A 12,294-nucleotide genomic window follows, 5' to 3' on the forward strand; every position below is an offset into this window, starting at 1 on the left:
AGCTCCTCCAAGGAGCAGCCTGCTTCTTCTGCTAGGTTCATTCACCTAGATAAATTGGTTTAACAAATTAGCTTTACAGACATGGCCTCAGAGTTTTATTGCCCTAAAATTCCAGCATATTTAATTGTTTCAGATAAGTAATTACAAAGACAAATGAAGAAATTTTCAAATTAACAAATAAGCAGAAAGTATATAGCAGCATAATTCATAATAGCTAAATCTTGGAAGCAGCCTATATGTCCATTAACAGAGGAATAGATAAAGGTAATGTGGTATTTATACACAATGGAGTACTACTCTGCCATAGAGAAGGGTAAACTTGAGTCATTTGTAGGAAAATAGATATACCTTGAGATAATAATGTTGAGGGAAATAAATCAGATATATAAATTTAAATATCACATGGTTTCTCTCATGTGAGAAACCCAAAGTATAAATAAATTAAAGGGCAAAATAAAAGATAGACAATAGGATACAAGGAGATAGATCTTCAAAAGGGATGTGGAGGGAGGGGGAGAAGGAAGGGATGAAAAGAAGACTTAAGATGTATTATATACATGTACTAACTCCCTGGCACGGACCTAATCATTATGTACTGCGAACATGTACTGATAAAAGTAAAACAGAAAGAATGTGAGGGAGGAATTGAAATGGAAAGTGTTGATGCCCAGTCTCAGCGCCTTCATTTACCAGGGAGTTAGGCTGCTCACTGTCTTCCGGAGTCTTGAGCTCCTTATCACAAAACCCTTCTCTGTTGTGTTTTAGGATTGTTGTGACCCTAAAATGTGATATTAAGGTGATTTGTGAATTGCAGTGAGCTACATTCATACTAAGGTTTGATACTTGCATTACGACTAGAGGACAAACCATAGCCTCAGCCATGGTGACACTGATGGGAATAATAATATCAAGAATCCCAGGATGATAACCGTTTGGGGCCTTTTATGGGAATTTGGAGACTGAAATCAAGAATTTTGTTGGCTTTTCAAATGTAGGCTAAGAGGGGGCTCTAAGGACCATTTTGTAGAATGGCTTGCACAACTGAAACCCAGTGCTGCACCGGATAGCAGGATGCTCTTGCAGCTCCAAACAAGAAACGAAGACCAACAAGCCCAGGAAAAAAGAAGTCTTCCTGACTACTGAGCTGAAAGGTCAACCCCCAGACCCCCCAGCAGATACTTGATTTCCTAGTTATTACTTCCTGGCCTGAAGTTCCAGGAAATGGGCAAATAAACTCCATTCCTTGCAAATATTGTGCTTGACATTTGTAGAGGCTCTGATGGTGATGTGGGAAGTAGATAAACTCCAGGCAGAGATGTTTCCTGCTGAAAGAATCTCAAAGATGATTAAAAGGTCTACAGTGGAGAATTTCGGAGGAATAGCCTCAGAAATCATCAGAAGAGAATGGAACCTTCTATTTTCTGGCCAGAAGTAAAACTTATCAGTATTCCTAATTTATAAGACCATATTCTTCATTGATAATGCCTTCATCTGTGGATGTTTTGTGTCTGTTATGTTTTATGAATTTCCCAGTTTGCTTGTGGTTTCACAGCCTCTTGATGTAGGCTTTCTAGCTGAAGCAGGGAGCCTCACATGTGTTCTACCATAATTTTTCCTTTAAATTTTTTCTAACATAGATTTTCAAATTTATAGAATTCAGAAAGTAGGCAAGGCTCACTTTATACATCTTGAATCCTGAACTTAAGAGATTTTTCAGATTTTCTTTTGAGACTACCTTGAGTCTTACATTCTTGGAGAGAATGGGGTGGAACTAAAATTCCAGCCTTGTGAGAGATGCGATCAAAATGAATGTCAGGTGCAAAGTGAAGATGGAAGTATCTGCCCTACCATGGGAGGATGGAAAAGACTAATGATCATGAGCAATCAGCTCTAAAATACTCAGCAAATAGTAGCTGTGAGTAGTGGCATTATTTGCAAAACTGCAAGGAATATGGAAAAGAAAATTAAGTTGTAAGGCAAGAAACTTGACGTTACAACGGGGGCCATGATGACTAACATGCTCCAGGGCTGGTCACTTTCAAATGCTCTTTCCTGCCTCAAATTCACAGCTTACAAAGGAAGTGTCATTACCAGTGACTGGCAATTTCATACTGAAAATCACCTGGAAATAGGATATGTTCTTAAATAATTTATTTTGCAACCAATCTCATTGAAATAAACCCATTCTCTAGAATTAAAAAATACAACTCTTAAGGGTTGGAGATTTAGCTCAGTGGTGCCGCCACCTGCCTCTCAAGCACAAGGTCCTGAGTTTGATCCCTGGTACAAAAACCCCCCAAAACACAAATAAAGCAAAACAAAAAAAATACAGCACTTAATATTCTTACCTGGTAACTATTAAATGTGTGTGTGTGCGTGTATGTGTGTGTGTGTGTGTGTGTGTGTGTGCATGCAGAAATTTGACATATTTGTTGAGTAGGATTTCAATTCTAGGTTTTGTGACTTGAAGTATGATTTGAAGTATGTTCCTAGCCAACATGTGGTTTTACAAAGCATTCATTCATTTATTAAATAAAAAATGTACTGAACACTTGTTATGTACCAGCTATATACTCTTTGCAGTTTTAGAATTTATCTCATAGTTATATTGACTATAGTATTATAATATGTTATAAGTATATAACATAGAAAGGAGAAAAAGTAGAACTTAGCCACCATCTGGCCAATTATTCAATGTTTTCATGGGTCAACTGAGGTGCAGGCATATTTAGTAGAAGTTCTCAAGGACCCAAGTAGTAGAGTAGCTATAGCAGGAAACCTTTTACACAGTTCCTCAGCTTTTGCCATCATTAAAATTATGTAGGGAAATGTCATGATATTGATGCCCAGGATGCACTGCAGACAAATTAAATTAGAATCTCTTGGTGCTGGCATCCAGGCACCTGTGTCTTTTAAAGCTCCTCAGATTTCCCTAATGAAGAACCTGAGGCTCTAACCATTGCTCCACTGCCATCTGAAAGACTCAGTGTTTCTCTCAGTGCTTTGTGAGGTCCCCAGTTCATGGAAATTCAGATTCACACATAAGGTTGCTTAAAGAAATCAGAAGGAAGAAGGCACAACTGTCATGCTCATTAAGCCTCTCTTTTCTTTCCACTGACAACACTTTCAGAGCCTCACTTCCTGGAGCACATTTTCTTGCATATAAACTCCTCTCTCTTCCTTAGTATCGGCTGCCAGCCTAATGCTTTCCAGTGTTTCTTCTGTAGGTTTCTACACAAGCATATTGTCTGTGAGATAAGATCCCAAAGGCCTTATTCTAGCATTTATGTCTACTCATAATCTAGACTTCGTTTATATTTCCAGCTTACTTATTCACTCTGCAGCCAAAATACCTACTCTCTTGCTTCCTCTCTCTCCACTAACTTGTACAGAACTTCTTTGAAATAATCTCTTCCCTCCATATCTGAGCAAATTCTTCCAACCTTTAACTGCTGCAGTTTCAAATATGGTCTTTTCTGTAGTTCCTTTTGTCATCTGTCCTCCCTTTATTTCTACGGCATTTTATTAGTATGTCTTTTTACTTTATTATGTTTTTATTTGTTTAACATATACATATTGGGCTGTATGACATAGTGTTCTTTTTTGAAATTTATTCTTTCTTTATTAGGTTATAAGATAGTGGAATACAGAGGCTAAATTTCATTTATTCATATATTTATCTATGTAATAAGTCCATGATATATGTTGACTGAATGATGATTTCTAGTAAGGTTGCCATTTGTGTAGTAGGAAAGAATAGGATAAGGAAGGAAAAGATAATTCTTAAATAAGTATTTAGGCTTCTATCTTTACTTCTCTCACAAATGCTTCTTTGACCACTCAGTTGCTGTATGATCTCCAATCTTCAAACTAGAGATTTTCTTAGTACTTTTCTTTTCCAGGTGAGATGCATAAAAGTGCAGAAAATAAGATATGTTTGGAATAATTTAGAAGGACAGTTCCAAAAAATTGGGTAAGTTGTTTTAGAAAGTGCATCTAAAGAAGAAAAATGTTAGCTCAAAAATATTATTGCTAAATGCATCCCTCTCATTATTATTTTAGCTCTCTGGAAGACTGGCTCAGTTCTGCCAAGATACACCTAAAATTTGGATCAGGCCTAACAAGAGAAGAACAAGAGATTAGGTATCATGCATATTGTTGTCTATATTAGCTCAAAAGGACTGTTATCTGCCAAATATAGAGCCCAGTGAGTAGTTACCTTAGTTGATTGATATCAAAAAGTGTTGCAATGTTCTAGTTGGCATTATTAAATTAAATCCAGTCACATCCATTATCTCACACCTTTCAGAGCCACCTCATGGGAGAGATAGAAAAGACATCATGACTGTCTCGACATAACAGGTTGAAAATATGAGGGTCCAAGAGGTTTAATGGCCTGAACAAGGTCATACAGAAAGAGATAGAGGAAGAACTGAGTCCCCAACTTAGGGCTGTAGGTTTAGTGTTCTTCCTTTACACAATGCCTCTAAAAGTTATTGTAATAATAGGCCCAAACCTGTTTTGATTATGATCAGGAAATACACAGACATCGGAACAATGCTATGCAAGATGTGAGTTGCTCCACAGTTCCAGATCAATAACTAGGTAGTGGGAAAGGTTCAGGGAGGGCCTGGGAATATCAAGAGTCCGTGTGGTTTTCAGTAACTATCTTCTTTGCCCTGGGCCTTAGTTTTCCAGTTTAAAAAAAGGAGAAGGACTCTGAAAAGGCCTTGCTGGATTTAAATTTCATGCACCTGTGCCAACCCATCTCTAGCACTTCAGAGAGACCTAGGGTCAAACAGCATCAGCATCTTGGGCAGCTTGTTAGAAAGAAAAAAAGGATCTTAGACCTGCAGGATTTGATCCTACCCAGTCAGAATCTTCATCTTAATGAGGCCATCCAGTTTAAATGAAAGTTTGAGGAGCCCTTCTCTAGCACATTCAGCAAAGCTATTTGATCTGGGTGTCTATGTGAAAGGCACAGAGAGAGAGTGGTTTGTGTTCTAGACAGCAAAATAACCCATGCAGTGCAATTCCTCCGCATGATCAAAGGAGCACATCTCTGGGTCTTCAATTAGAGGGATGTGTGATTCTGCAGATTGACCTATTTCAGAGAGCTCAGGACCTGTCCACTAACATTAGAACACATTATACAGCCTCCTAGAACTTCTGAGAAGGGGAAGGAAATAGGTACAGTATTTGTGTATCAGTAAAACTATTCCCTTTTAATGACTTCCCTGGTTCATTTCCATGGAACTGGAGTTGGGACAGCGTTTAAAATATATCAATCCTAATTATTGAATGAGAAAAGGGTAACATTAAATATCCAAATTATCATTTAGGAAAATGTTTAGACCCAGGGAGGTGTTAACTAACAAAAGAGCCCAGTTGCTTTGAGAAGGATAGGAATGTCGTGTAACCAAGGAGATTTATCTAGAAGAAGGAGGGGGGAACATGGGGCAGACCTTTTTCTGAATGGGCAGAAAATGAGTTCATTTTCATTGTTAGTGACTGTGATCTCTCTTGGCAGGAGGCTAATATGTGGGCCTAATACTATTGATGTTGAAATCACACCTATTTGGAAGCTGCTCAGCAAGGAGGTAATTTCTCCAGTATCTTCTCTTGGGGTTGGATGGAAAATGAAGATGTTTAGCTCTAACCAAACAATCAGTAATGCAACTTGTTAATAAGTAACTATAAATGGAAGGTATTTTAAAAGAATGCTTGATATAGTATTCTTCCTATTTCTCATCTACTCTTTTTCTTCAAGTTTCTCTCTTGTACACTGCTGGATATAATACAGGGTATAATGCTAATGTGTGTACTTTTTATTTGATGATTGGATGGACACAGTATTTCTTTTCTTGTTCTTTAATACTATGGTGCTTAGCCTGTTCCAACTTTGAAACTAATACAGTAATTTCTTTTCCTTTCTTTTTTCCTCCCTCTCTTTATTTAGAAAGCCAAATTTTTAAGGCAACATATGCAATTTCCTCAACATGCAAAATTATAGGGAGAAAAGTACCATCTGTTCAGCCTTATAAAGTTCTACTGATCTCAATGTATGTGTGAGAAAGACTTGATCATTATTTACTAAATTAAACTTTTGCTGCTAGACTGTCACACTGGACTTATTTTTCAGACCATATCCATAAGGCAGTGCCCTGTTTACCACCTCCATACCTCCTTGCCTTGAAAAATAAAACAGCTTATTACATTCAAGGTACTTTCTCAACATTTCCAGAAAGCTTTCAAGGGTGAAAAAAAGCAAATCACTGATAGGAAAAGTTTCCACTAAGTTTTTTCCTAACCAGAAGCAAGAATAACCATTCCTGTTTTAACAGGGGGAATTTGAGTGAGGGCACACAATGTTTCTCACCACAATGTTGACTCAACAATTGCACCAGGAGTGTAGTTGTTGGAGTCAACGCTCTCCTCTCCTACATTGTTCTAGATGCTCAGTTGCCACTTACTGCTTTCATCTCAGTTCTCTGTGGGAAAATGTCAACTCATCCATTAATATAAAGTTTTCCACTGACTTCACATATGGCAGCTCTTTCATCCTAGGGAAAAGTAATAGACTAGAAAGTGTTTTAAATTTGTAAATGTGAACTTAACACTTCACCTTTCTGAAGTCCAGTATTGTAAATGGGAGATAATATCAGCTCTTACATGATATGGTGGTCAACCTGTTGAAACACAGATGCTAGTGTGTAAATTGTAAGGGGCAATAGTGGTTAAAAGCAGCGCCCCTAGGGGTCAGATTGCCTGGTTTTTAAGCCTTGGATCTGTGACAGTTACGGGTGTATGACCTCAGGCCAGTTTCTCAAGATCTAAGGCTCAATTTCTTCATTTTTACAATGGAGATAAATAATAAATTCTGGTTGCTGAGGTAATTATGGGAATGAAATGAGCAAATTCAGGTAAAGTTGCTTAGTGTAGTGTCTGGTACATGGCAATTGCTGAATAAACAAAGAATAGCATTTTGGGTGGGATGATTTACCACATAGAAATGGTTATGGAAACAAGTCAATGAATAGTTATGTGTGAAGCCTAAATATTTCCCATCTATCTTCTTTGTGTCTGCCAACAGGTTCTAAATCCCTTTTACATATTTCAACTCTTCAGTGTCTGTTTATGGTTTAGTGAAGACTACAAGGAATATGCTCTTGCCATCATACTCATGTCCATCATTTCCATATCTTTGACAGTGTATGACCTCAGACAGGTGAGTTCCCTCACTAATCTTGTGGTCTCAGAAAGAGATTATTAGTGACTTCACTGAAATTTTCTTAGAAAGGAGAATTATGATCTTGTCATTGTCCAGTACATGATAAATAAAACCATGTTTGTAATTATCTAACACAATAGTCAATGCTCAACAAGCTAGTCTTTTCCCTTCCCTCACATCCCAAAGCCTAGTCTTTTAGGGTACTTTTGTCCCTGGTGGAAGGTGGAGGAATCTGTTTAGTATGCACTCCTTTGGCTTTTGTGTTTGTTTGATACTCACTGGTCAAATCTCCAATTCAACTCTTGACTTTCTAATTGGAAGAAAATCACACGGAACAAATTGGGTGATGGAATCTCTGAGAGCCAACTTTGCTTGGGAAGCGTATTATACATCTCTGATCAAAGTGCTTGCCCATTCCCTGAGATTAAGATTTCAAATAACGCCTTTCTTCTGGTTTCTGAGAAGCCCATCTTTCTGTATTCTACTTTCCTCCAATTTAGCACATAATTTAACCATTTATTTCATAAAAATGGTATAAGCCGTAAGACAGTGGTTTGTTCACCTCCCACTCTCCAATTGCCAAATGACCCAACTCTCCAGCCGGTGCCAGGCCTGTCTTCTCATTGCAGTGGAGGAGGTCTCTTTGTCTATGCCTGACACACCATCCTCTCCTGTCTTCCTGGGGTCATTAGCAATCCGCTAATGACTTCTTTCTCTCTCTTCCTAAGAGACTATCTGACAAGGGTTACCATTCTCAACCATTTTCCAACTTACAAAGTTCAACAAGGCAGTCCTTTCCTTGACACATCTCTTCCTTCAGCTGTTACAGTAGCTCTCTTCTTCCTTCTGCTGTACAAGTTCTTGCATCTTTATGTCCACTCGCATTGTTCTTTATTTTCCTCTCCCTTTTCATTTGCTGACCTGATTTCTTCTCTCATGACTCCATTTATACAACTCCTGTTAAAGTTATCGCGACAACCCTAAAGCCTATTGTTTTAAAAGTTAAAAAAAAAATCTGTTTTAATTAGCAATTCGTAGGGACCCTGAATTCATAGGGCCACAAAGAAACCTACTCCAAATGTGTCAGTTGCACCACTTGAACCTTAGAGAGAACCACAGATTATATATATGCACATTGAATATTTAAAATTGACTTCTTTGCAAACCTGTGTAATTGATGTAAAAAGTATGTTATAACTTTTCAGCTGAGACTGTTGATGCCATTATCATGATTTTAGAATAAATTCTAAGTGAGTGCAAAATAATAGAGGCATATACAGATGTAATTAATTTTACATATAATTAATTTCATGTATAACCACTTGTGAGATCCAGACTCATAAATCTAACAACCTATTTGATATCACCTACCTTTGAGTCCCCAAATTACCTTAAATTCAACACATTCAACACAGACCTTAAGAATTCCTCCTTAGATCTCTCTTTTGGTGTACCTGATTTGGTAAAAATACACCACTGGTCATTTCGTTGGTTTAAACTGGAAATCAGATTGTCACCCTTGAAATTTTCTTTTCCTTCTTTCACAGTCACGCAACAAGTTCTAAAGGTTGTTCTCCCTAAATATATCTTGGTATCATTTACTTTTTTCTCATCCTACCGCTGCTGTGCTTCAAGTTAACATTACTGTATCTCCTGTCTGGCAGTCAGTTCACAACCTGTTCTGTTCATCATTCTTGTGACATATTTATTAGATTTGTAAATAATCTGAAACCAGGAGATTTAGAGAATGTCTTAAATGACAAAAATCAGAAGTAAAAATATGAACACATTAAATGAGAATTTTAACTCCTCAGAACCTGCTAGGAGGTTCCTCACACAATATTTTCCTCCATTAATGTGAAATCAAATACAGTTTTATTATATATTTCTTTTGTCTTCTCTTATTAACTCACTCTCAGTGACCCATGTATTTTATATATTAGAACAAAAAGTGCTACAAGGATATAATGAGAACCACTAAACTCCTTAAAAAGTTATAGATTGGGAACTTTGATATGGAAGAGCCCAAAGAGAAATAATGCTTTGTTAATCAAGCCATTCAGGTATAAACACATATTAAATGTTCTTGATGTTATCTACCTAAAGAACTGCACCCAGATTTGCGGTTTTCATTTTGAGTGGAAAGAGCATGCTGGGAAATACCTTTCTGCTAAAGAGTACATACTTGTTAATGCTGAGGAAAAAGCCTTTTCAGTTGCATACTAGACTATTCAGTCTTTGTTTTTCGCCAGTACATTCATCTTCACAGAAGGCTAACACCTTACTGGATAATTCCTGGGACTATACTCAAACAAATAAACATTTTCTGTGTTCCTTTCTTTTTCAGCAATCTGTAAAACTCCACCGTCTAGTTGAAGCACATAATAGCATTACAGTCTCTGTATGTGAGAGAAAATGTAAGTTCCATTATTTTAGATCTGTGTTTTATCCATATAAAATCAGAAAATGACTTGAATTTGTATTTCTGATTTCTGGTTGCTCCTTCTACTCCTATCTTCATTTGCATTTTTCTTGTACATTTGTTTATAGGGAAGAAGAACTTGAGATCTTTTCACTTTAAGGGAAAAAAAACCCCCTTACTTTACTGAGGTGGAATTAATATATAAAAAACTAGACACATTTATAGTGTACAATTTGACATTGCTTTGACATGCACTCATAAAATCCTCACCACCATCAAGATAATAACCATCTATTGTCCCCCTAAATTGCTTGGTGCCTGTCTGCAATCTTTTCCTACTCCTTTCCCCTCCCCATACCCAGACAGTCATTTGCTTTCTGTTCATAATCCATAGACTGTAGATGAACTCCTGTGTTTACAATTGTATAAAAATGGTACTTCACACTCTGTATTTTTGTCTTTATTTTGACTATTTTGGGTTAATTTTGGGGCCATCAAAGTTGGAATGGTTTTGAGATTCATTCATTTTGTTAAATGTATCAAGAGTTCATTCCTTTTTATTCCTGAGAGTATCCTGATGTATGGGTATACCAGTTTGTTCATCCATTCACCTCTTGACAGATATTTGGGTTGTTTCTAGATTTTGTCTATTACAAATAATGCTGCTACATACATTCAAGTATAGGTCTTTCTATAGCCATGCATATTTTTTGAGAAAGTACTCACCTGAAAAATGGGTGGGTATGTTTAACCCTTAAGATGTTTAACACTTCCAGAGCTGCCAAACTGTTTTCCAAAGGGGTTGTATCAAGTTACATTCCCACCAGCTGTGTATGAGAATTTCAGTTGTTTCACATTCTTGTGAATCTTTAGTAGGTCAGTCTTTTAAATTTAAGCCACTTTCATATGGAAGTATCTCATTATTGTTTTAATTTGCATTTCCTTAATGACTAAAGACCTGAATATCTCTTCATTTGTTTATTTGACACTTATCTATCATTGTTTTGATGAAACATCTATTCAAATCTTTTGTTTATTCCATTGCTTTCTTATTATCAAAATTGAGTTCTGGCTACAAGTCCTTCATGAGATATATGATTGGCAAATATTTGCTCTCAGTCTGTGACATCATGTCATTGTATATACAACACCTTTCAAAGGACAGATGTTTTCACTTTTAGTAAAGTCCAGGTTATCAGTTTTTTCTTTTGTGGATCATACTTTTGATCTAAGACATTTTTGTCTAATCCAATGTCATCTATATTTTCTATATTTTCTTATAGAGTATTGTAATTTTTATGTTTTACATTAATTTTATATTATATTCTGAATTTTTTTGTTGAAGTTCATTGTTTGCTAACTGGTATCTAAATACTAACACTATTTAATGAAAATTTACCTTTTCTCTAGTAAAATGTCTTTCTACCTTTGTGAATAATCATTTGTCTGCATATAGGTAGATTTAGTTCTAGATACCTATTCTGTTCTAATGGTCTATTTTCTTCTCTTAACACCAATGCCACATAAAGTCATTTTCTAATAAGTTTTGAAATATTTGGCATCTAGCCTTGTTCTTCTTTTTAAAAATTATTTTGAGGTACATTATTGGGACCCATATAATTTTTATATGACTTTTAGGATCAACTTATCTATTTCTAAAAAAAAAAATGACATTGTGGTTGGGTTTGTGTTGAATCTATAGATCAATTTGTGGAAAATTAACATACTAACACAGTTGGATCTTTTGTGGTATAATATGGTATATATACATCTCTCGATTTATTTCTCTTGGCAGTGTCTTGCAGTTATCACTGTATGATGAGTCTTACACATTATTTCTCAGATTGATTCTTAACTATCTCATGGTTTTTATGTTATTGTGATCTTTTTAAGTGCAAATACTCATTTGTTCATTTTCTCGTAGTTCCCTCATGTTCAGGTTCTGGTTTGTAGTCTGCAGATGCACAGGAATGGAGTCTGGACGCCTCTGTGGCTCTCTGTGGGTCACTCTCTGTCCCATGCTCTGCTCTGGAAGCTCCAGCTCCCACCCCCCTCCCACGCCGTGTCATCTGCATTCTGCTCCCCTGGGAGCCCTCTGGGCTTTGGGCCAAAACTCTTCATGGACAGCAAACTGAGCCAATGCAGAGCACTTTCACTTGTTGCTTGATGTTCATTGTTTAAAAATCATTTTTTGAATATATTTTGTAGGATTTTTGATTGTTTCAGGTGGGAAGATAAATGTGACACTTTTTATTCCATTTTTATTTGAGGCAAATTTGTTGTTGAAAGTATCCTGATCTTTTACTTTCCTTATTATTTATGATAAAATATTTTGAACATACACAAAAATAGAGAGAATCTCATAATGAAACTCCATCACCCAGATTCAATAATGATCAACTCATTGTCTCTTTATATTTTTAAATCTGTTTTATTAGTTCTGTTACTCTGGATTATTTTAGAACAACCCAAGATATCATTTTATTTGAAAACTAGGTACATAGCTCTCAAATATAAAGACTTCTTTTAAATTCATTTATCATATCTTTAAGAAACCCATAATTAAAAAATGCATCAATTATATGTGCAATGTCAGATTTCCTCAACTGAATCAAAGTATGTGCTTATATTCATACGTATG

General features: G+C 36.3%; 1 protein-coding gene across 6 annotated transcripts in view; it reads left to right on the plus strand.

Moving 5' to 3' along the window:
* The window catches only part of Atp13a4 (ATPase 13A4), a 130,058-nt gene that overhangs the window by 53,155 nt on the left and 64,609 nt on the right, over window positions 1–12,294 (plus strand). For 5 of the 6 annotated variants that reach the window (XM_004834765.3, XM_087186692.1, XM_087186691.1 and 2 more), the window contains exons 4-8: window positions 3,903–3,973; window positions 4,063–4,143; window positions 5,531–5,600; window positions 7,094–7,228; window positions 9,579–9,648. In XM_004834765.3, the coding sequence (XP_004834822.1) occupies window positions 3,903–3,973; window positions 4,063–4,143; window positions 5,531–5,600; window positions 7,094–7,228; window positions 9,579–9,648 (427 nt within the window). The remainder of the gene's footprint in view (window positions 1–3,902; window positions 3,974–4,062; window positions 4,144–5,530; window positions 5,601–7,093; window positions 7,229–9,578; window positions 9,649–12,294) is intronic. The other variant, XM_087186693.1, reaches the window with a different exon arrangement.

This window comes from Heterocephalus glaber, unplaced genomic scaffold, assembly GCF_053883595.1.
Source record: "Heterocephalus glaber isolate CG9 unplaced genomic scaffold, H.glaber_assembly_v1.0 deba00001504, whole genome shotgun sequence".
Lineage (NCBI taxonomy): Eukaryota > Metazoa > Chordata > Mammalia > Rodentia > Bathyergidae > Heterocephalus > Heterocephalus glaber.